At 40.6% G+C, this 25,750-nt stretch overlaps 1 protein-coding gene across 1 annotated transcript; it reads left to right on the forward strand.

The window, feature by feature from the left end:
- Positions 1-18,336: 18,336 nt before the first annotated feature.
- RHO (rhodopsin) lies at positions 18,337-25,177 on the forward strand. The gene is made up of 5 exons (XM_051975912.1): positions 18,337-18,732; positions 21,576-21,744; positions 23,095-23,260; positions 23,695-23,934; positions 24,822-25,177. Exons 1-5 carry the CDS (start codon positions 18,372-18,374, stop codon positions 24,930-24,932), a joined length of 1,047 nt encoding a protein of 348 aa, XP_051831872.1. The 5' UTR covers positions 18,337-18,371; the 3' UTR covers positions 24,933-25,177.
- The last annotated feature ends 573 nt before the right edge of the window (positions 25,178-25,750 follow it).

Raw genomic sequence — 25,750 nt, forward strand, 5'->3', positions numbered from 1 at the left:
AAGTCTAGAAGATACCATTGGTGCTTTCAACAGTGGCTACAAATTATGTACCAATGAGCTTACTTCTGATTCCTAACAAAATTATAAAATATATCATTAGAGAGAAACTTTGTGAACACAGAGCAAAAGAAGCTGTGATCACAAAGACCCAACTTAACTTCAAGAACAGATTGTTCTAAACTAATTTCATTTCTTTGTTGTTGCTATTGTTGTTGTTGTTGTTGTTGTTGTTGTTGTAGAGTTATAGGCTGGTAGGTCAGGGGAGCGCTAGATTCAAACAAAGCATTTGACAAAATCTCTCAAGTTTTTCTTTTGGAAAAGACACATGCAAGATGATGGTTCAGAACCCAAAGAACACTTTTTGTCAATTTAGATGAAGATTATGGTGGAGTGCCTTAGAGTTCTGAGCTGGAGTGCTGTGATGCCCAAAGGAGATGCTTTATGCAAAGCACTATAAAAATGCCAATTATTATCATTATTGTTGCCATTAGTCTATAGCTACCATAACTCAAGCCGGATAGTGACCAATTCTTGAGCCTTCCTCTATTGCACTCCTCTTGGAGGATCTTTCCATCCCATCCTTGACCTGGACTCTGTTATTTCTCCTCCATCACAAAGATGAAAACTTTGGGTGAATTACATCTTCTTGTATTATATTTCACTGAAGATTCATCTTCAGAGGGTTGTTAGACAATTTATATTACTAGGATATTGCAAGAAATCTTGAAATCTTGATATATAGATAGGAAACATTTTGTTGTATACATATACATAATGGTAATGTTGATAACAACAATAATAATAGCTAGCATAATTTTTTTATCCTCACAACAACCTTGAGAAGTAGGTCCTATTATTGCCCCTATTTTACAGATAGGAATCTGAGGTAAACAGGGTGTGGTGTTTTTCTTCTTTAAAATAATAGTTCTCTCTGTGAGCAGGTTTCTTGGGGAGGTTTTCTGGAGGCAGCCTTAGTAATAATTACTCCACATGCAGCTAGGTGTTAAAAGTTCAGATCTTTTATTGCTTCCTCCAAAATAGCCTGGTTAGTTTTTCTTAGAGACCTCTCTCTCTCTCCTTGGTTCTAAGAACTCTTACAGCTTGGTCCTTTGCTTCTGCCTCTGTTTTCTTCAGCCTCCAGCCAGCCAGGAAAATGGAATGAATTTCTCTTGTCTCCAAGAGAGGGCTTCTGGCTGAACTCACCTGATGCTCATACTGAACCATGCTAAATTAGATAATTATTGTCTCTATCAATTCTAATGACTTAACAGTTTGTAAAGATTCCAACAACAGGGTTAAGTGACTTGCTTGGGGTCACACAGCTAGTAAATTAAATTAAATTTGAAGTCATGAAGATGAATCTTCCTGAGTGTTCTGTGCACTATGGCCTCATCTAGGTACTCCATTCACATATAAGTGATCTGTATAAAAATGAAAGAATAGGCGATAATGATCTATCATTTTGGGGGGATATTAACAAGATTCAAAACTGTTTCATGCCTTTGGTATGTTCTGCTCCTTGAGATACCTTGTTATTAATTCCTCAGTGTACATCACCTTCAGCTTGGATTTCCTCTATTTATAGTTGGCCCCTTCCAGCTCCTTTTCTTTTTTTTTCTTTAATACTATTTCTTTCCTCTCCATAAGCACCTTTGGGACTGTAATGTTGGAGACTTCCAAGTATCATGGTCCTATTATCCTTGTTGGAAAAGACAGCTGGTTCAAATGATTTTTGCAAATCTTTCAGATTTTTCTTCTGTTTCTATTTCTTTTTCATTTTCTTTGTTTAGTTGGATATTTTACCAAGCTTTCTTTAAACTGGACTTACATGGACAAATTAGTATATCTTTTCTCTCTTCTCTGCGTCTCTCTCTTACTGTCACTCTTTCTCAGTTAGTCAATCTGTCTATCTGTCTGCCCCTCTCTGTCATACACAGACACACAGAGTAAACACAAAGCAATTGGAAATCCAAAGGGCTACAACTGTGGAGATCAGCAGAAATCTGTTACAGGAGGTGACATTTGTGTGAAACCTTGGAAAACTTAGCCATGGAGGTGAGAAGAGAGTGCAGTCCAGGCCTGGAGAACACCTGTTCAAAGTCACATAAGCAGGAGATGGAATATCATTCATGAGGCATAAGCTAACAGGGTGGTATGGCTGCTTGAGGGGGAGTAATGGGATTTCAGTCTAGAAGGAGAATGAATCCAGATTGTGAATGACTTTCAATGCCAAGTGGAAGCATTTATTTGATACTGGAAGCAATAGGAAACCGCAGGAGTTCGATATGAATCAGCGAAGTGAAACAACAGCCAAGAGAGCTAATTAGATCTTAGGCTGCATTAAGAATGCAATTATGTGCACTGACTGACTGACTGACTGGGAGAGGGTATAACCCCCCTTGAACCCATCCTGGCTGGACCACATCTAGAATGTCATGTTTAGTTCTGATACCACATGATAGGAAGGGACTGAAGGAAGAGTTGGAGAGCAGTAACTGTAAAGAAGGACAATTTGGATAGTGAAAGGCGAGATCATATCCCGCGAGGTTCAATTGAAGGATGTATGGATGTTGAGAAGAAAAGGCTTCTCTAGGACACGATGGTGGTCAACGAGTGTTTGGAGGGACATTAGGCTGAAGATGGATTAGATTTGGTCTACTTGGTCCAGAACTAAAGGCATTGGGGAATTGCAAACTTTCACTAGGTTTAAAGACAAACTTTCTTACAATTAAAGCTCTCCCGGGGTGGAGCAGGTCATTTTGGCCGTGTGGTGGGATGTCTCACTGGAAATCTCCAAGTAATGGCCACTTGTCAGGTGTGATGTAGAAGGGATTCATGATTCCAAGTATGGTGGCCCAGTTGGTTCAAATGATTTTTGCAAATCTTTCAGATTTTTCTTCTGTTTCTATTTATCTATTTCAGCACAAGTTGGCCTGGGTGAGGTGAGATCTCTTTGAATCCATCTATGAAATGCCTCATCTATAGGTATTTTTGATTCCATAGATCTCATGAAGGTCAAACAAGATAATCTCAAGTCCCAAATTGTCTAGAGCAGAGAGCGTGTGACCCTGACCTCTTTGGTAGGCTGCTGAAGCATACAGATGCTTCTTGGAATCATATTTTAAATGTATCCAACAAAAAGCACAGGATGGCAAAGGATACTGATTATTTTGCAATTATTTCAAAAATTAAATAAATAACAAATAAATTTTAAAAATTAAAATTATTAAAAAATTATTAGCACAAGTTCATGGATGTCAGATTAAAAATTCCTTCCTTTGGAATTGTTTCATTTTGTTCTTGTATTATTGGCTCTGATTATAGGCATCAGTGTCTATTATTGATGGAAGTGAGCAGAATGAGGGGGTCAGTTTAGGGCTAAAGTTAGGGGCTCACTCTGGGGTTATAGTTAGAGGGTCAGTTAGAAACTGAGAGAGAGCACTTTTTTTTTCTGAGCATCCTACGGGCATCCCATGTTCTGCAGATCAAATCCACAACCTTGACCTCATTCATGAACACTCTTAACTCCTGAGTTAATCCACTTACACACAAGAGGTTGTCATAATGCTTGGGCCAGCCCCTCCATGGACTGTTTCCCTCCTGCTCTAAAAGGTCTATTTCTGCCTGACCCAAGCCTGCTTCAACACAGAGAAAGATCACTTATCAGGGCAGCAAATAGCAATTAATTCATAATCAAAGATGCCCCCACTAAATATTCATTGTAGACTTTGAGGCAATGTGATCTCTCATTCCTGGCTTCCCAAGGGTCCCCAAAATCTTGGCCCAAGAGGGGATTCATTAAATTTCAAACAATCAAAAAGTTAAATGCCTCCTATGTGCTAGGAATTTAAATTAAATTAAATTGAAATTAAAATTTAAAACAGACCCTTCCCTGATGAAGCTTACATTCTAACTGTGAAGTCGATATCTATGTATAGAAAACTAATATTAAGAAGCTGCTCCAGAACTCCCAGGAACTGGAACAGTTTGCCCCTTTTCTCTCCCTTTGCTCTTCACCCAAGTATGACCATGGTAAAGATTGGGCTCAGTTCTTGGGACACAAGTACTCCATAGAGAGGACTTTTCCCAAATTCTTCCCGTTGTCAAACTCACATCACAGCAACCAGAGAGAATTTACTTATAAAGGCACACTTAGGATTTTCCCCAAATGGAGGAATATATTTCAATTAGCCCTTCTGTTCTTGAACTTAACATTTATTTGCATATCAATTCTTAAAATAGAGTTGTTAAAGTGGTTTGGGGGGGAATGGAAACTGGCAAGCAGATATTTGACAGAAGTTAAAAGGATTTTTTCACCTCTCATCAATTAGGGAGAGGGGTCATGAGCAGGTACAGTCTTGACAACAGAACAGACAATCCTGGGTGAGAGTGGGGTGGGATGCGTGCTGTTTCAGCTTTTTGCTGTTGTAGTCGAAATGGCCTTAAGCTATTTATAAGTATATTTACTTCTCCCAAGTCAAGAATAGTTGCTGAATTCCATAGGATGACAGCAGATGGCTCAGTACAGATATCCCAAAGGGATTTATGGTAGTTTGTTGTTGTTCAGTTATTTTTCAGTCCAGTCTGACTGTTTGTGACCTCATTTGGTTTTTTTTTCCACAAGATACTGAAATGGTCTGCCATTTCCTTCTCCAGCTCATTTTACAGATGGGGAAACCGAGACAAACAGGGTTAAATGATTTGCCCAGGATGACACAGCTAGTAAATGTCTGAGGCAGGACTTGAACTCAGGAAGAGTCTTGTTGACTCCAAGCCTGGTGCACTGCCCAGTATCACCTAGCTGCCCAAAATTATGGTAGTAGAGAATTGTTGAGAGAACTTTGCCTTATGGGACCAAGACCCAGCAGGGAGCAGCAGAGAACAGCAGGATGACCTTACCAGAGGAGGCTTCTGATGTTCCTTCGGCCACATTTCACTCAGCATGTACCTTCCATGTGTGTATGGACATGTTACCCAGGTTGTATGTCTCTTAACATGTTCCGTGGCTGCATGCCTTCTCCACACATGATCACTCCTGCTTTGTGGGCATGGAAACTTATGAGAGAAGTGTATTCCCATGAGCATAGGGCAGGGGATCTCATCTTGTCAATGAATGTGTGATGCTGTTTGAATAAATGTCTTTTGCTTTGAAATTATATATCCTTGCTAGTTGGATTCATACAAATAATCACATCAACAGTGGCTGATCTGCACAGTGCTTTGAACATGGGGGTAGCTACTTGGGGTAGGAGATCCTGTAGGATCTTGTAGGTTCTCCTCTCACACATACATCTTCATAAAGCTACTCCTCATGGGGGTACATGCAAGGGCTACAAACTCATTTCAGGACATAGCGATCCCTGCTGCTCTCCCATTTCAAATTATCCTCAAAATTTATTTTAGAATTTTTCTAAGAATTAAGTCAACCACGAGTCTACACACTACACACGAGTCTACAATTTAAGGTATATTCCTTCTTGAAAATCAGGTTGCTTCTCTGTTTCTGGACTTATTCTGCCTCCCATTCTCTATACACAAGAGTCTTATTCTACAGTTCACCTTAGCCCAGTGCCCGACACGTGTTGTTTTGCAATGTGACCTCATTAAGGGTTTTCATGGCAGAAGTACTGCAGTGGTTTGCCATTTTCTGCTCCAGTTTGTTTTGCAGATGAGGAAACTGAGACAACAGAGCTAAGTGGTGTGCCCAGAGTCCCATAACTAGCCAGTGTCTGAGGAAGGATTTGAATTCTGGAAGACATCTTCCTATGTAACTTTAATTTCATTAAAGTGCCCTGGTTGACATTCATCTTAGGACTCATGACTCAAACTCATTAAAGGCAGTTGGGTGCCCTCTTACCATAGGATCCCACAAGCCATCAAATCTTTTACATATGGAGAAACTGAGGAACAGAGGTTAAATGACTTTGCCCAAGGTCCTATAGACAGTAAACATCAGCAGCAGATCTGAACTTTGTCTGAATCCAGAGCTAGCCCTCTTTCTGCTGCATATAATGCCTTTCCTTTCCTCACTTATCTTGGATTTGAAGTTTAAGGACTTTCTGGCCTAAAGAAAACATTCTCTTTAGTAGAGAAAACAAAAAGGGAAATAGGATTTTAATGGTTTTATCTTCTCTATGTAATACATTATCAAGATTTTATCTTAAAAGGGCCAAAGATTCCCATTACATCCAGAGCCATCTCTAGTGGTTCTGATCACTATCTGACCACTGGCCCCAGATGGCTCCGGAGGGGAAAATGAGGCTGGTGACTTTGCACAGCCCTCTTCCACTTTAATCCAAATTACTTGTATATCAAGGCATCGTCTCTTCCAGAGGTCATGATCCTCTTCCAGAAAAAAGGACAAACAACATTATCATCTTGAACATTGACTGCCCCCCCCCCAACCCCGTCCCTTCCTTGTTCCTCTCTTTACTCTCGTCTACTTTTAAATGGTCCTTTTGTTGTCTTTTTCATTAATCACAAATCTTAGTTCATCCTGGGCTTTATTTAACCTTTCTGATATCATGCTTACTGGAACCACTTTCTTGGTGCTGTCTTTGGTTACCTGACCATCTTTTGTAAAGCTTTTACAAATTTAAGTTTGTCAATGAGTCACTTCTATAGTTATTCTAATTTCCCCTTTTTCTCTCTCTTGGGAAAATGTACATATACACACAAACACACAGTGTGTGTTACATACAGATTATATATAAATGGACATTATATATAATCTCTATATGTGTGTTATGTACATTATATTCTCTGCCTCTCTCTATATGTATATATGTACACACACATATATATTATATACACACATACATATATACATGTAGAGAAGTCCTAGGAAGCTAGAAACTTCAGTAACTGGGATGTTCTCCTCCTAATCAAGGCTGCATTTAAGCTTGAAATAATGAGAAAACATCAGGTCTTGGCACAATTACTGGGGCACTGTGAACTTTATATAAGATTGAGTCCCTGGAAACTAACAACATGCTTCAGAGAGTTAAATCACAGAAAACAGAAACCAGGGTTGGTCACAGAACAATGCCTTTCATAATAACATATGGTTTTAAGATATATAAGCAGCATGATTTCTCTTTAGCTTAAAAGGGCCAAAGTCTCCCATTACATCTGGGCCATCTCTAATCATTCTGATCTAAATCTGTCCACTGGGCCCAGATGGCTCTGGGGGGAGAAATGAGACTGGTTTATTAACAGCTTTGTTGAATTATCAACAACCCTGTCTCATTTTCAACGGCCACTAGCTCATTTGTGTTTTGCTAGTGACAACAAATGGTGTCCAAGGTGGGGCCCTGATTGTGTCAGGCCCTGATCCAATCAGGCACTGATCACATCAAGGGGCCCATAAGAGAAGCAGAGACCTGAGGAGGAACCGGTACCAAAGATGGTCTTCTAGTGATCGCTGGGGAGCTGGAGGACAAAAGGCTTAAGTCAAGGTAAGGGAAAGGCTCCAGCAGGGCCACTCACCTGCAGGCTCATCTTTACTTTCACTTTTTGGAGCTAATGGAGATGCAAAACAATGGGAGGGCAAATAGTTAAAGGATTGACGAATGAAGGGGAAGATCTTAAACTTTTATAGATAATCATGTTAAAAGGGGGTGTAAGGGCTAAGAAAAATATGTTAAGAGCATTTCTACAGTATGCTTACAATATTGTGCCTTGGTTCCCCAGCGGCCCCCAAATCATAAACTTTATGCAACTTATGCGAAGAGAAAAGCCCTCAGATAGTCTCTTCTGATACCTTCTCTTTGTATATCAATATAAAAATTTGCTTATCAAAACCAGGAAAAGGACAAGGTAAGAATAGAACTTTGAAAGTCATTCTTGAAAAACAAAAAGGGAGGGAGAAGCCCCCCAAGAACAGACTTACTAAAGCACTGTATACCATTAATTATCTCAGTTGAAGAACATGTCCCACACCCCAGCTGACTTTTTTTTTGCTGATAAATTGACATGGGTTAATTAGGTCATACAGTAGATAGAATACCGAGCTTCAAAACAGGAAGACATCCTCATGAGTTCAAATTCGGCCTCAGACACTTACTAGTTGTGTGACTCTGTGCAAGTCATTTCTCCCTGTTTGTCTTAGTTTCCTCATCTATAAAAATGAGCTGGAGAAGGAAATGATAAACACTCCAATATCTACCACAAAAACCTTTGAAAGCCTCCCGTGTCTTCTCATTTTCCCTTGTAGAATCTTGAATATGAGCTAGTCTTGTTTAGCTTGTCTTCACTTTGAATTCTTTGAAATCTTTTTTTCATTGAGGTGGTATAATTGGGCTGGTGTAGGAGTCAAATCCTATTTCTTATGCTTACAAGTTCTTTGGCCCTCAGGAAATCATCTAACCTTTCCTGATTCCTCATCAGAAAAATGAAGGCGTTAGACTTAATCTCTAACTTCTTTCCAACTCTAAATCTATAATAATATGAAATCTAGCATACACATCTAAGGAAACAGTTAACATTACATGTTAATGTGAGGCTAATATATCACATGCCCATTATATAATAACCTTAAGCATCAATGTAACATGCTTCTGTTACATGCTAACATTGTATTCATTGATTTATTCAGTATCTACGGTGTGAAGAACACTGTAAGCTTTGAGGGAGCTAGGAAGTTCAGATAAGACAATGTTAGAATATATGAGACCTCTAGAGATAACCATGATGCACTCTGTTAGATTGTATCTGTATCTTCTGCTACCTCACAATGTTAAGGAAGTAACTTGGACTTCTTGGAGCCTCTGCCAGTGGACCACACGCTCTAATAGGATGACCCTGCCAACAAGTGGAAAAGATCCAGTTTGGACCCAGTGATGGAATGACTACATACACAATGGTCACGGATGAGACCAATTAGTTCAGGGTGTCTCGTCACCTGTTCAGATATTTTGGAGAGATTTTTTTTTTTTTTGTCCACAGGAACTCTCAAAAACTACCTACTAAGTTATATGCAGAATTTGTGCTAACAGAGGAAATCCAAGACCGACAGAATTACTGTTCTTGGATATTTTTATGTGTTTTCCATTAATTGCATCAAAGAGGTAAAAACAAAAGGATATATAAAGTCTCAAGGGGAGACCATTTTCTGGCTTGGGAGATAAGGGAAGACTTCATAGAAGAAATGGCATTTAATTTTAAGGAATGGGACTGAATTCAATAGATAAAGAGAAGGGAGTCTTTTAGGTATAGAAAATTATGTGAGCAAAGGCATGATGGTAAAAAAAAGTTCAGGGTTAGAGGTTAGAGAAAGGAAGGATATAAGAAAGGAAAGAAGGAAGAAAGGTGGAAGGAGGGAAAGAAGGAAGAAAGTAAAGAAGAAAGAATGGAAGGGAAGAAGGAAGGAAGAGGAAAGGAAAGAAAGAAGGATGGCTGGAGGGAAGGAAGAAAGAGAAGAAAAAAGAAAAAGGGAAGAAAAGAAGAAAGAAATGAAGGAAAAGGGGAGAAAGAAAGGAAAGAAGGAAAGGAGAGGGGGAAAAGAAGGAAGAAAGAAAACAAGCATTTATTAAGTATACACAATATGCCAGGTACTATACTTAACTCTGGGGATTCAAATACAAGCAAAAAGATAAGGCCTTGCCCAGAATGGCTTATATTCTAAAGGAAAAGGTCCACATAGAAAAAGGGACCAAAAAGCAGTTGAGGAAGGGTATTAATGAAGATAATTGGCATAGAAAGTCAGAAGCAGAGATAGGAGGGGAGTGAAAGCTAGATACCCTTAGCCCCTCCAGAAAATAGAGACTCCACAAGGAAGTCACTAGTGGGAGAAAGGAGTACACTTTGTAGAGGCCTTCTCCACAGTGAATGGGGGTAAACCGTTCCAGGGAGGAAACCCCAGATTCTGAGGGAGGTTCTAATAGGGGCCATCAGCAACAGACAGGGCAGGGTTTGGAAGGAGGTCAGGAACAGGTCCCAGAGCAGAGGGTCATCATATGCTAGGACACCCCATATTGCTCTGTCATACTATGGTCATATCACATTAGATAGTCTTGTGCTAACATCACATGCTGAAATTCTAAACTTACATCACAGTCCACTTTATCAGATATCATTTCTTGTCCTTTTCCTTTCCTCATTTGTTAAGATACAAGTTAGTGAATTCAGCCAATGTGCAAGATACTTCCTGGACCATATAGATACAAATCAGGTCTTCCCTCTGCCCTCAAGGGGCTGAAGTTTATTTGGACGGCAGAACTCAGACATAAAAAAGAAAAGAGACTGTTGATGAAGATAGTAAATGCTGAAGAAGAAGAAGAACCAAGTGGTGGAAATGTTTTGCATTAAAAAAAAAAAAGAAAAATAGCTTCTTCCCTCATGTTTCTATCTGTCCTACCCTCCCCCCCCAAAGCCTAACTCCTCCACAAACTCAATTAATTCAATAGGCATTTATTAAGCACCTACTTTGTTCCAGGTACCATCCTAGGTGCTAGGGAGATATAGATAAAAACAAAAAGGACTTGCCCTCAAGAAGCTTATCTTACACTGGAAGTCTTCTTTTCCCACCTGAGTCCATAGTGACCTATTGCTCTCTTCTTCATTTCCCCAAAAATCATCTTGTTAAAGAAAATTTCCACCTCAATAATAAAAAAACCCTTAAGAAAAATAAAGTTAAGAAGAGAGAAACAGAGAGACAAGTTTCTTCTTAACTTTATTTTTCTTAAGGGTTTCTCTCTTAAGAAGAAAGAAACAGAGAGAAAGAAAGAAAGAAAGAGAGAAGGATGGGGGAGGGAGAGAGAGAGAGAGAGAGAGAGAGAGAGAGAGAGAGAGAGAGAGAGAGAGAGAGAGAGAGAAGAGAGAAGAGAGAAGAGAGAAGAGAGAAAGAGAAGAGAGAAGAGAGAAGAGAGAAGAGAAGAGAGAAGAGAAGAGAGAAGAGAGAAGAAACCAAAGGGAGAGGGAAGGAATGGGAGAGAGAAAGAGAGGAAGAGAGGGAAACAGGGAGAGACAGAGAGACAGAGACAGACAGAGACAGAAACAGAGAAAGACACAGAGAGAACCTAGAGACAGAGAGTCAATTTATATTCAAACTTAATCAGTTTTCTCTGGGTATGAATAGGATTTCCCATCACAAGTCCTTCAGAGTAGTCGTGGATCATTGTACTGCTGAGAACAGCAAAGTCATTTATAGCTGGTCATCTCAGAACACTGTCATCACTTTGTATACAGTACATTCCACCCTGCCCAATTCATGGAGGACTTTCCAGGTTTTTTCCTGAGGCCATCTTGCTCATCACTTCTCATAGAAAACCAAAATTCCATGACAGACACGTACCACAATTCTCCTATTGATGGGCATCCCCACAGAGGATGTTTTTTTACAGGAACAGTGTAGATATCAGTTATCTAGATGGGGGATGAATTAATTCATAGGATTTAGAGGGATGAGGGCTCTTAGAGATCACCTAATTCTGTACCCCTCCTTCATATTACAGATGACAAAACTCAGGCTGAGAGAGGGGTAGTGACTTACCTAGATATACCTAGTATCTGAACCCTGGAGTCTCTCATCATATCATAAATTTAAAGGTGCAAAGAACCTTAGAGGTTATTGAGAAAATCTTTTTACAGATGAGAAAACTGAGACAAAGAAAGATCAAATGACTTGTCCAGATACACAGTGGTTAAGTATTTAAGGAAGGATTCTAACTCAGATCTTCTCCACTCAAAGTCCAGTTCTCTGTCCACTGTACTACCCAGCTCTTTCAACCCCATTCAGCTGCTCCCTCTCATCAGCTTGGATTTATTTTGCACATACTCACATGGGTGTCTTTTTAATTTAAGTCCTTTGAAGATACAAACTTACGTTTTCTTCTTTGTATTCCTAGCACAGTACCAGGCAAATAGTAGGACCTTAATAAAGGCTTGTTGGATGATTGATTGAACCATCATCTAATTCCAATTCCAAACTAACACTTTATTTATTCACTCAGTCAACAAACATTTATTACGCATTTTCACGTGCTAACTGCCAGGGAAATGAAACCAAGCAAAGAGGCTCATGGGGCACTTTGGTATTTCAGTGGAGGGAGCAAAGAGTTTGGAATTAGGAAGACTCATTTTTAGTTCAAATCTGGCTTCAGACACTTAGTAGTTGTATGATTCTGGACAGATCACTTAACTCTGTTTACCTCAGTTTTCTCATCTATAAAATGAGAAAAAACCACCAGTATCCTTGCCAAGAAAACACTAAAATGGGGGTCATGAAGAGTTAGACATTTCTGAAATGGGTGAACAAGAGACCACTCCCTGCTTTCACGCTTACATTCTAATAGGGTAAGAGAATATATAAAGGAGAACTGACGAGGAGGGTAGGAGAAGAAGGAAGTACTGGGGGGATGGTGGCTAAATCTGGAGAATGAGGATAGGGCTGACTAGACCCTTCCCCCAAATGGAAATTCTAGCGAAAACCCCCCAATGGCAGAAGAGCCCCACCCTATAGTTTCATAACACCATACTGTCTTTCCATGACTTCTCACTCAGCCTCATCCTTAACAGTTTCTGAATAAGCCCTTTAATTTTTACTTCCATTTCTAGATAAAAATATATATTTTAAAAGGGAATCATTGGAATCCATGTAATGAACGATAAAGGCACAAAACAGTCAACAGATATAACCTACTGGGGAAAAAAATCAATGGGGATTAAAACATACAATAAAATGTTGCTGGACAAAATACTAGAGTTCATTCCATAAACATGTAAATATGTGTGGGAAAAAGAGCCATTCAGTCAGCAAATAAATAAGAATAGGGGTAGTTACTAGAATGATTGATGAAAGAAATGGGAAAGATTAAGGAGTGCTGGATTTCAATAAAACTAAATAATACAGCTCAGAACTGGCTAGCAGAAGACTATCAAAGCTTTGCTTGGGGGCATTGACTCAAGATGGGGGCAGTGCACTTTCTCTGGAGAAGGGTGATCTTCCCTCATTTCTCCTCGAGGAGATTTTAGGGATGGAACACAATAACCCATTTAGATCATCTGGGGGATGGTCTGCCTCCTCCCAGAAAGAACTGAGATTCTTCACTGCACCACCCTCCCCTTCCACATAATCCTCTTCTGTGTCCTCCCCTCTGTCCCTTTCCCTGATCTTCCCCCCAGAAATCCTACTTTCCTTTTCAGCTCCTTTTCCTTACCCTATTAGAATGTAAGCTACAGAACAAGGAGTGGCCCCTTTGCTATTATTGTTTAGTCATTTTCCAGTTATGTCCAACTTTTTGTGGCCCCATTTTAGGGTTTTCTTGGCAAAGATACTGGAGTGTTTTGCCATTTCCTTCTCCAACTCATTTTACAGATGAGGAAACTGAGATAAATAGGGTTAAGTGACCTGTCCAGGATCACATAGCTAGTAAGTGTTTAAAGCCAGATTTAAACTCCTAAAAATGAGTCTTAGTGGGCAGTATCCCTTAGTTAGGAACTACTAAAGGTCTCACAGTCTTTGGAGCAAGATGTGAAGTGAGGATCAGATGTTTATTATAGGAAACTGGACCTATGATTTCACTGATGTGCAGACCTCCCAGTGTGGAAACTTCTTCCATCAATATGGAAGGCACTCACCCATAACTTACTCTTAGAGAGTTGTCTGGGAACATTGAGAGGTTAATCAGTTTTTGAATGGTCCCAAAGCCATCAGGAGCAAGATTTGAAGCTAGGTATTCCTGATTCCAATGTCAACCCTCTACTTCAGTGAGAAGTGGGAGCTGGGTGAAAATGTAAATAAATTGATTGATAATTGGTTGAATAAACTGATTCAAAGACTAGTAATTAATGCATGGATGTCAGCCTGGAACTCTGTCCTGTTCAACAATCTTCTCAATAATTTGAATGAAGACAAAGGTGGAAGACTTATGAAATTGTAGAAGGCCCCAAGTGCCATTTTAGGGTATTGTCACTCTATGCTATAGTTAACTGGGAGCCATTAAAGGTTTTTGAGAAACAGGGTGACTGTATGCAGCTGCGTTTTAAGAGTCATTTGACAATGTGAGCAGAATTCATGAGTGTCAGAATTCTCATTAGGAATCTGTAACAGTGACCTTGGCAAAAGATGAGACTCTGAGCCAAGATGGTGGTAGTGGTAATGAGAAGGGAAGGGGAAAGCAAGACACTTTAAGAAAATCAACAAGGCTAAGTAGCTGGGTGGGAGATACAAAGCTTGGATCACCAGGAGAATGAATGTACCATTAACAACTTGGGAGGTTAATCAAGAGAACCACAGTGATAAGTGTGAAAAGAAGATGCATTTCTTTTTAGAAATGACCTTGAGTCTGAGGTACCAGTATATATTCTCCAGTCTTCTGACTCTTAGTCTGGGTTTTATTCCACCATAACATGATTCCTTTCCCTCCCTTGACCCTTCCTTTAAGATGGAATCTATTAGGTTTCCTGAGCTTTTCCAAAACCAGTTCTATAAAGATATAAAGGTTTTACTTTCTAAAAGGACCAATCACATCACAGGTGATGTATTGATCTAAGCATGAACTGGATTTAAGTGAGTTGTGCAGAGTCACTAGCCTCTGTGCTCCAGAGTGCAGTGGCAAGCCAAAAGTCAAGGTGACTGGCAGCAGCCTGGTATGCAGTGGATGACCGTGGCATCTTTGGTGTCTGGCCAAGCTCTAAGTGCTCCAGAACTTCTATATCAGTCGCCATCATGGCCTTTGCAGAAAATTGTTCTCATCCACCCATTCTGCATGGGGTAAACACCTCCCTAACTCCCTGATGGGTTTGAGGCAGACTACTGTCCTGATGGGAGGGTTGCTCATCCACCTTTGGTACCCACCAACTCTCACCTAGGGCTCCAATGGCGACCACACACGCCATCTTGGCAGACAGACTAAGCCAGATTGAGGATACCCGATGACAAAAACATAGAAATAATGAAGACAAGAACACTTTAACTTTGTGTGGCTCCTCAAGCCCAGCCTCCTTAATGGGACATTCAAGGTCTGGCTTTTGGTCTCAAGAGTTTCCTTAAACACTCTGCAATGAGTCCCTATGCTTCAACCTGACTGGACAATTCATTGCTCCCTAACCACATATGAGCATTCTGCCCTTGTCATTTTCTCATGCTTTCCTGTTCCACTTCTTCCCAGCTACCTCATTCTAAACTCTCTTCCTCTTCTCCAAATCTTACCTGATCTTTAAGGCTCAACCCAAGTCTCATCTCCTCCACAAAACCTTTCCTGAAAACCCCACGTCATATGTACCTTGCCCATTGTCTATCAGTTCCCTCATAATATTTCTTTTATTATTATTTTCATTTTCATGTATGCTTATCTTGTCTCCTGATTTTTAGCTGTAAGTTCATTAAAAATGGGTTTTGCTATATGCTTTTGTTATATACTATGTACATATGTATATGTATATCCTTCCCCTTCTCCCACACACTTCTCTCATCTCCTCCCCCTTCACACCTGGCACAGTGCCTTAAATATATCCATATAATCAGTATTTCTTACATGAATTAATAACATTTTATATTCATTCATGCAGCAAATATTCATTTAATCAATCAACCAACAAAACTTTTAAAAGCATCTGTTACATGCTGGGAGTTGTGCTAAAGTAGAGTTACAAAGACAAAAATGGAAGTCTTTGCCCTTGAGGAGTTTATATTCTAACAGGGGAGATAACACACACACACACACACACGCATGTGTGTATATATACATACATGCAAACACACATGTACACATGCATGTACAAGCAAAATGGGTACAAGGGAACCTGGGAGTTGGGGCGGAAGGCAATAACTACTGGGCAGAATGAGGAAAGGTCTCGTGTAAGACCTGAGATGAATCTTGAAGGAATCAGTGATTTTAGGATTCAGGTGAGGTGAGAGTGCATTCTAAGCAAGGGAGATAGCCCATATAAAGTCACATAGGATATGTTGTCTATAGTAGCTAAAAGGTCATTTTGGTTGAATTATAGAAGGCTGGAGAACAATGATGGGCAATAAGACTGGAAAAGTGAATTCATATCAGTTTGTATGAAATATTATAGAAGCTGTGGAAAAATAAGTGTACTCATGGAGAGCAATTTGAAAATACAGCTCCAAAAGTGTTAAACTGTACTTCACCTTTCCAGGGCTATGCTGGAGCCAGCTCCAAGAGCATAAGAGCTGATTGTTAAATATTCAATGTGAATATTTATGTGCCTTAGAAATCAACAAATGCCACAAATCAAGGCTTGATTTATTGTGTTTTTGTTTTAATTTTCTAGACTTAAAGGGATGGAGAAAATATTAATAATGCAAGTTAAACTTAAAAGTATGTTGTTCATATTTCCCCATCTGGTTATTAAATGTTTACTAGAGAGCTGGTTATTAAATATTTACTAAAAGACTATGCCTTTGATCCAGGAATGCCACTACTAGGTTTATACTGCCAAAGAGAACAAAAAAAAAAAAAGAAGAAAAGAATCTATATGTATAAAACCATTTATAGCAGTTCTGTTTGAAGTGGCAAAGAATTGGAAACTGAAGGGGTCCTCATTACCTGAGAGACCGGCTGCCTTAAAAATTCCCTGCTGTCATGAAGCCTACATTCTGGGAGAATAGATGTATCATATCTCTAAATAACTAATATGTACTAGGAAACTGATAAATGTATGAGAAGCACTAAAAATAATAATAAGAGACATACAGTACTTTTAATTTTCAAGTGTCTTAAAAGTACTTGATCTCCTTTAAATTTCACAAAAACTCACAAACTCTGGTGATTACTGTATTATTGGTATTGTTGAATCTGTTTTATGGGTGGGGAAACTGAGGCTAGAGGGAGTCAGCTTTGGAGATGAGATTTGAACCTCCATCGTCTTGAGTAAAAGCAAAGCATTCTAGTCTCAGTACTGTTCTGTCTCTCCCATCATGCTTGAGATGGTGCAGTAGACACAGCTGAATTAAGGTCTCTTATCTCTGGAAGAGCAGGCAGTCTGAGGGAAGAGATAGAAAGCTGATAATACAGAGAGGAAGATCTGGGTTCGAGTAAGGTCTCTGAGCCACTCAATGGGTAAGCCCCTTAGCTTCCCAGCCAACTCTCTAATACTGTAGCTAGACAAGTAGTTGGTCTGAATCAGAGAATTTCCAAACAGATCTAGACCCAGATGAAGTTTTTCCAAGTTAGCTGTTTACACATTTTCACACATTCTTCACAAATGCGAGACGGTCCTCATGTCCACAAAGGCCCCATCCCTGTCTCACTGTCCTGCTGTTCCCTTCTGTAATTTTCTGCAGTTTTCATTCAGCAAATAGTATTTCAGAGCCATGTATGGTCATTCCAATGTGGCTTAGGGAAATAAAAAGGGGCATGAGCTGATCAAACTGCTGGGGTGTGGGGAAGGCATATTTTTTGTTTTCTTAATAATTGAGTCTTATGAACTGATGCTAAGTGAAATGAGCAGAACCAGGAGATCATTATACACTTCGACAACGATATTGTATGAGGATGTATTCTGATGGAAGTGGATTTCTTTGACAAAGAGACCTAGCTCAGTTTCAATGGATAAATGATGGACAGAAGCAGCTACACCCAAAGAAAGAACACTGGGAAACGAATGTAAACTATTTGCATTTTTTTTTTTCTTCCTGGGTTATTTTTACCTTCTGAATCCAATTCTCCCTGTGTAACCAGAGGACTGTTCGGTTCTGCAGACATGTATTGTATCTGGGATATACTGTGACATATTTAACATATATAGGACTGCTTGCCATCTGGGGGAGGGGGTGGAGGGAGGGAGGATGGGAAAAATCAGAACAGAAGCGAGTGCAAGGGATAATGTTGTAAAAAAAATTACCCTGCCATAGGTTATATCAATAAAAAGTTATTATAAAATTAAAATTAAAAAACCAAACAAAAAATAAAATAAAAATTATTTTGCACATGTGAAAAAAAAAATTGAGTCTTTTTCTTTCAAGCATCAAAATGACCACTCTCTGGCCAAGAGACCACAATCTCAGGAGTCCTCACTTGGTTCAGAGCTTTTTGTTAATAAGTTCCGCTCACCCCCTGGGGGCCCCTTTCTTTGGGGGTCTCAGGCCTACACCTTCCCACTCCAAGAGGGCTCGCCTCCCTAGTTGACAAGAGTCACCTTGGTGCCTTCCTGGGAAGCCAATTAGGGCTTGCCAACCTAGCTGGATTAGGATGATTAATCATGCCCTGAATCTTCTGGGTGCTGACACTATGGAAGGAGGGCTTACCCAGAGGGGGTCACTTTATAAGGACCTCAAGCCACAGCTCCCAGCTCCTTCTAATGTGGCTGGTGTAGCCTCTTGCCCCAGTCTGGGAAGGAGAGGAGGAAGGTCCTTGCTAGTGGCCCATCCCCTGTAGGCCCAGGGAAAGAGCAGAGTTGCAGCCATGAATGGCACAGAGGGACCCAACTTTTACGTCCCCTATTCCAATAAGACTGGGGTGGTCCGGAGCCCCTATGAGGAGCCCCAATACTATCTAGCCGAGCCATGGATGTTTTCCAGCCTGGCGGCTTATATGTTCATGCTGATCGTCCTGGGCTTCCCCATCAACTTCCTCACCCTCTACGTCACCATTCAGCACAAGAAACTGAGAACACCCTTGAACTACATCCTTCTGAACTTGGCAGTGGCTGATCTCTTCATGGTAATTTGTGGTTTCACCACCACCCTTATAACTTCCCTTAATGGCTACTTTGTCTTTGGAACCACTGGCTGTCAAATTGAAGGCTTCTTCGCCACCACAGGAGGTAAGGGATTCTGGAGGGAAGGGAGGAAGAGCCTCTCTCAGCTCATTCAGTATTGGAGAGGGAGGAGATCTCCAGGGTCAGGGCTGTCTGTAGAACTTGGGTCAGTGGGGGTCACCCGTAGAATTTAAGATTCTAGACTGAGTTGGGTCTCTTTCTCTTAAATACAGAGGTGGGGGGTTATGGATACAGAAAATAGCATAATCTAGTTAGTGTTTCTTAACTGTTTTTTCCTCTTTCTTTTCAAACCTTTGTTGTTAAAAGGGATGATTCACTAGGTATGAGGAGGGATATATTTTTAAAAGAAGACCAATAAAAGGAAGAACTCAATTTTTTAAAAATCCATTTAGACCAGGGCTTCTTCAACCTTTTCCTCTAACAATTACTTTTTACCTGAGAAATTTTATGTGACTCAAGGTATTTAGGTATATAAAATAAACATACTAACCAAACATTTACTAATAACAAATCACAGTTTTGCAACCCCCACATGCAATTATGTGACCCCCTATGGGTTCATGGTCTACAATTTAAGAAACTTTGATTTAGATCAATGCTGTTATTTTATAGGTGAAGCAAAAGGGAAGAAACTTACGTGAGGCTATATAAATAGCAACAGGCAGAGTCAAGATTTGAATTTAAGTCCTTTGGCTTTAAATTCAGTTGTACTCCACTCCCCTTCCCCTCAAATAGATTTCATTTCTAGGGTGGGGAAGGAAGCTGGGAGTATTTAAGAGCCCTTTCAGAGGAATGGAATGCTTTAGGGGAATGATTTTGAGACAAAAAAGAGCAGTAATGGCATCTGTCATAGCTACAGCTACAATGGGTGCTAATGTTTTCCCCCGTCCATGCACGTTTTTGCCAGGAATGCTTGAAGCATGAGCTAATTCACAGTTTGAAAAATTTAATTCTGGAAAGGACCTTAAAAGATTCCAGCTTAGAGCTGGAGGGGAACTTTGGGACCATCTACTCCAATCTGTTCTATTTACAGGTGAGAGAAACTAAGGTCTTACTTAGGGCAAGGGTGTGCTGGCAAACATTTAGCAACCAGAGCCACATTTAATTTTAAACTGTATTAGTAGCATTTTCCTGAATTATTTTCTTACATTTAGACACTTAAAAAACAAAAGAGCAAGCCTTGATTTATCGATTTTTGAGATGTAAATGATCACACGGAAAATGTAAGCATTGGCTCTGGCTGGCTGGTTAGAGCTGGCTCCAGGACATCTGTCCCTGCCCAGAGACTTGCCCAAGAATGGCTAATGGCAGGACTAGATCCTAGATTGGTAGACTTGGGTCCAGTGCCCTTAATAGATCCATAGGGGAGTTATTATTCAGTAAGTGTGTGCCTCAAGTGTTGCCCATAGATTATGGGATTATGGGATTTACATCTGGATGATTATCTAATCTAACCTCATTTTACAGAGGAGGCAATTGAAGGTCAGAGAGAATGACTTGTCTGAGGCACTCATCTAGTGAGGAATAGAACTAGAATTGAAACCCACATCCACTGAGTACAAATCCAATTGTCCACACCTGGCTGCTTGGTCTGCCTGTGTTGTCTTACATCCCCTAATGGGTTGTTAGTATTCTGAGATCCAGGATGCTGTCCTTATTTCTTTGTGTCAATTATTCTAGACTTTTGCATTTAGAAGGAACTTTGTGACTGTTAGACAAAGAGAGGATCCTGGAAGCCCAGAATCAAAGAATTTGAGGGTTGAAAGGGACTTCATTGAACCTCTCATCTAACCCATACTCCCGAAGATTCCCCTGTATAAATATTTCTGATAAGTGGTCTGCTAGCTCCTCCTTAGAGACTTTTAAAGTTGGAAAATTCATCAGTCCTTGAGGTAGCCCTAGGGCTACTTTTTTTTTTTTAGTTTACTTGCAGCACTTTTAATTTTCCTTACACCATGATGTGTTGGGAATTACAATTCTCAACTCTTAGGATGATTTACAAATTTTGGTATTCTACTGTCATATGAGAACATTAAGGCAATGTACAAAAATCTTACATAAATTAACTAGATGCACAAATTTACAGGTTGTAAATACAAACTTTTTTTCTCAACTCACGTTTGATAAGGCAAAGGGATCTTCCCTGCTCTCCTGGCCTCTAGACCTGGAGTGCTTCTGGGCAGAAGCTGGATAGAGTAATGTAGGTGTGGTTGGATGAGTGCCAACTGAGAGGTCAGGGGAGGTTCTCCTGAAAGGACAGTCTCAGTTTCTTCCAGCTTGCCTTCTCTATATAGGACAACGGACCACCTCTGCCTCTTAGGCAGCAGAGGAACATCATGAAGGTATAAGAGATTCAAGAGAATCTCTGAATGCTTAGATCTCATGTGCAGCCCGAGGGAGAATCAAAAGAGTTCCTGAGCTTCCCCTCTCCACAATGCTTCTTGCAAGGATGCTTGAAATTCCACCATTCCTTTGGGTTCAGTTTTATCCTTTCTTTCCCAGGATATTCTTCAAAGATACAAATATCTTTGAGCAAGGATCTAATTAAGTCTTTAATACCTCCCTGAGAGTGACCTTATCAGATTCCTCCCAGCTAAGGGGTTGGAGCAAGGGCAACAGGAGAGGTCCTTAGTACTTGGAATGGGAATGGTGCTGAATGGGGATGGGAGGGGGGAAAAGAGACAGAAAAAATAAATTTCACCTCTTGCACAATTTTGCACCAAGTTGATTATTCATAATAATGAAAGAGTCAAAGAGAATGTCTGGATTTGTTTGGGTGTTGGACTCCAACCTTCCTCTTCTTCCTCTCTTTATCCTTCTTTTCATCCTTTTCTGTTTTTTCTACTGGGTTTTCTAAAACAGGAAATGTCTCCCATTGTGTCTTACAGGTGAAGTAGCCCTCTGGTCCTTGGTGGTTTTGGCCATTGAGAGATATGTTGTGGTCTGCAAGCCAATGAGCAACTTCAGGTTTGGGGAGAACCATGCCATCATGGGTGTCGCCTTCACTTGGATCATGGCTCTGGCTTGTTCTGTTCCACCCCTCTTGGGCTGGTCCAGGTTAGTGGAATGTAGAGAGGGAGGCAAGGAGGTGAGGCTGGGGGAGGAGAGATAGTTCCCTTGGATACCTAAGGATGCTTTCTTGGTTGAGTGGAGGGAGAGAGGGCCTTTCATCCTGTCCCTTCATGGATGTTCCTTGGGAGCAAAATCAACATTAATTCATCAAAGCGCATAGGATCAAGGCTGGAAGATTTCCTTCAGATCATCTAGTCCACTCCCCTCATTTTATAGATGAAAAAATTGGTGTCTAGAGAGGCTAAATGATTTGTCTTGCTTGTAAAGAGAAAAGATAGGATTTGAATCCAGATCCTTTTGATCTGAATACAGCTTCTTTCTACTGCATCAGACTGCCTCCTTGGGAAGAATATAGGGAGTAAGATGGAAGAAGTACCATCTGACTGGACGCCAAGGTTGGAACAGATATTTTGGGTGGTTCTACCAGAGGCCTGTAGAATATGGAAAATCTAAGATGCCTCCTTTCACCTTGGCTAACTACTAATCCTTACTTAAGCTGGGACCAAAGCCCAATCCTCTTTAGCTCAGATCCCATGGTACTTACTCTGACCTTGAGTGTCTATCTGCATGGGCAAACTGTGCGAGATGCCCATTTAGGTCTATGATCCAGGTAGCTATGTGTCTCTCACCATCACCTAGTCTTAAGCTTCAAAGAAGAAGAAGAAGCTGAGGAGGAAAGTTGTATCACCTCTAGAATAAAACAAAAGACAAAACTATTCTAGAGACATTCCCTGATCAATCCAATTTTCAAAGCTCTTTGCTGAAGGAAATAAATACCAAGCCTTCCCCCAGTTCATTAGGCATACATCCAACAATGTTTCCTGCTGATAATTTTCCATCTTCTGCTATAATATAACCCCACTGACCTTTTCTCTACGGTGATTGGTTGATTCCTTTTATTTTAATAATAACCTTTTGGCAATGAGGAGATTTTTCTCTGTCTTCTCTTCTCCAAGATTAATTAATTCCTTCCACCTCAAAGATCCCTTATAGGCAGGCAGATATTATTTTTGTTTCAGTGGGTTCCTGCGGATCTCCTTGGAAATCAGAACCCAGAAATAAGTGTTTTCCCTCCTGTTTACCCCTTTTTTCCTTTAGCCAGCAGTTGCTCTTTTTTATTGTATGGCTGAATGTACCCGGAGCAGTGGGCAACCAAGGACTCAGTAACTAAAACTGACAATGACCGTGGTAAAATGTGAAATACTGGTAATGAGGGAAATGCCCCTTCACCAAAGTGGAGACAACCACTATTCCTTAAACTTTCTCTCCTAGTCTCTGAAATAGCAGGTTAATTTTATCAATGCCGTCCAGCAATTGAATGGGGTTTTCCTGCAGGTATATTCCAGAGGGAATGCAATGTTCATGTGGAATTGACTATTATACTCTCCACCCTGATGTCAACAATGAGTCTTTCGTCATCTACATGTTCGTGGTTCACTTCACCATTCCACTGATAGTCATTTTCTTCTGCTATGGACAACTGGTCTTCACAGTCAAAGAGGTTTGAATAGCTTTTTTACTTCCTAAGGCTCTCATTTAAGTATATCTTCATAACCCGGTCCCTTCCCCCTGTTCTACCTTACCTTCCTGGACATTTGTTTCTCTCTTCCCTTTCCTTCTTGTTCTTCTCTGTTTCTTGATTCATTCAGTCAACCATTCAACCAACCATACAACTGGCCAGTCATTATTGAATATCTATTGTTTGTAACACTTTTTAGGGGAAGTGGATATAAAATGTGTAGCAGTAAAATCTGTCATAAAGTAATGGGAGAAAGAAAGGACTTTGCAGGAAAGGTAGCTTATTACTCAATGGTAGACAACCTCAAAAGATAACATAATGATCCTTATTCAATGGTGAACAGCCTCAAAAAGATAAACTAATGATTGTTACTCAGTGGCGGACAGTCTCAAAAGATAATCTAATGTTTTCTCCAGGCTGCAGCCCAGCAGCAAGAGTCTGCTACCACCCAGAAAGCTGAGAAGGAAGTCACCCGTATGGTCATCATCATGGTCATCGCTTTCTTGATTTGCTGGGTGCCCTATGCTTCTGTGGCTTTTTACATTTTCACTCATCAAGGTTCTGACTTTGGCCCAATCTTCATGACCCTCCCGGCTTTCTTTGCCAAGAGTTCATCCATTTACAATCCAGTCATCTACATCATGATGAACAAGCAGGTACCTGGGTTGGGGAGAAGGAGGGAAATGTTCAGCTAGAGAGTTTAAAGGGGAGAATAGAGGTCAGGATGAACTTTGCTGTCGGAGTTAGGCAATAGAGGTAACCAGAAGTAACAGTAAGTGCCTGAGAATGAGGATGGATTCCAGACTAGCCTTTAAAACCAATTAGTTAAGTCACTTTCACCTGTCACTCCACCTGTCTGCTCCACTCTCCTTCATCTCCAGAATTCAGAGGTTGAACTGATGTTTCTATCTCTAAAAATGATTTCAATGGCCTTGGTTGCAGTTCTCATTTGGCTCATTTGATCTATCCTCATTATGGAGATTCACAGTGTGACAAGAAATCGTGCTCTAATGTGAGAGTTTGCCATGGAACTATTTTAATGGCAAAGCTCTTTTAGGTTGGGGGGGGGGAGAGGAGAGGAGGATCCCAGAGCCATCTGGTCCAGCAGCCTCTCATTTTGCCATAGGAAACTGAAGTTTCAGTGACTTGCCCAACACTTCACACTTAGTAAGCCTCAGAAGTGAGATTGGAAACCAGGTCTCCCAACTCTAGAGACTCTACTCTTTGCCTGCCTTGGTTTAATAGCATTTATTTACGGTTAAATGAATGGGTGTTTAGGTCCTCTTATCCTAAATTCATTTATATGAGGAAGTTAACCTCAGCACGACAGATTATAGACCCCTTTTTGAAGAACAGCTCCCGAGGGGGAAGAAGAAAGAGACCCCAGGGTCTTTGGAGGAAGCAGGGAACATGGAGGCAGAGAGTGGAGGCTGGGAAAACCAAAGACAAATTCCCTGCTACCTGCTTGTGCTGAAGGCAGCCCCTGTGCCAAGTGTTCTCTGAAGAGAGAATTCTCTTGCCATCTTTGTTTTTTCCTTTCTAGTTCCGAACCTGCATGATCACCACTCTCTGCTGTGGCAAGAATCCACTGGGTGATGATGAAGCCTCCGCCACAGTCTCCAAGACGGAGACCAGCCAGGTTGCTCCTGCATAAGCTCTGAGAAGGGCTCTGTCTACATCTGGCACACACGAGACCCCCCAAAGGTCACCACGAGCTCACCTCTAGGAATGTCACCCTTGCCCCTAACTCCTGATTCACAGCTACCCATCGAGAGTGACTGGACAGCATTAGGAGCAGTCTGTCCATCAGAAGAAGACTTTACCCAGTACCCAAATTTTGAAACAAAAGGAAAAAAAATAAATCAAAACCCTCCAATTATCCCCCAATTTTCAAAACCAGCCAGATACTTTTCTGTATGGTCTGAATGCTGCAGACACCAGTATCACCTTTTGAGATCTGATCCTAAAATCCTTGGTTCTGACAGGTTAATGTGATCTGGAACCCTTTGGGGGGTGGGTGGCCCGAGTCCATTCACTTCACAGCAACATATGAACTCTTACTCTCAGGAAAAATGACCCAGCTTAGACATAAGCATCTAGCACAAGACTGGGCCATCAGTAGGTATTTAATTAATGCTTATTGAATGAATGAAAGTGAATGAATGAACAAATGAAAATGAATGAATGAACAAATGAGAATGAATGAATGAATGAATAAGTGAACAAGTTAAGGGCTTGAGGAATCCAACTGCTCTCACAAAATGACATTTGGATGATTTTGGATACTATGGCATTCATAAATCAAACATTTTCCCTCTTCTTTCTGAGATGACTCATTTTGAGACAACGAGAGGAGTAAGGGAGCTGGGCTGAGCTGAGATATCCCTGGTATATTTTTAAACTGAGCTTGGGAGATAATAGGACAACTAAATGGTCCTTTCCCAGCTTCCTTTTCTCTAGTTACTCTGGTCT

Source organism: Antechinus flavipes, chromosome 1 (assembly GCF_016432865.1).
Source record: "Antechinus flavipes isolate AdamAnt ecotype Samford, QLD, Australia chromosome 1, AdamAnt_v2, whole genome shotgun sequence".
Taxonomy (NCBI): domain Eukaryota; kingdom Metazoa; phylum Chordata; class Mammalia; order Dasyuromorphia; family Dasyuridae; genus Antechinus; species Antechinus flavipes.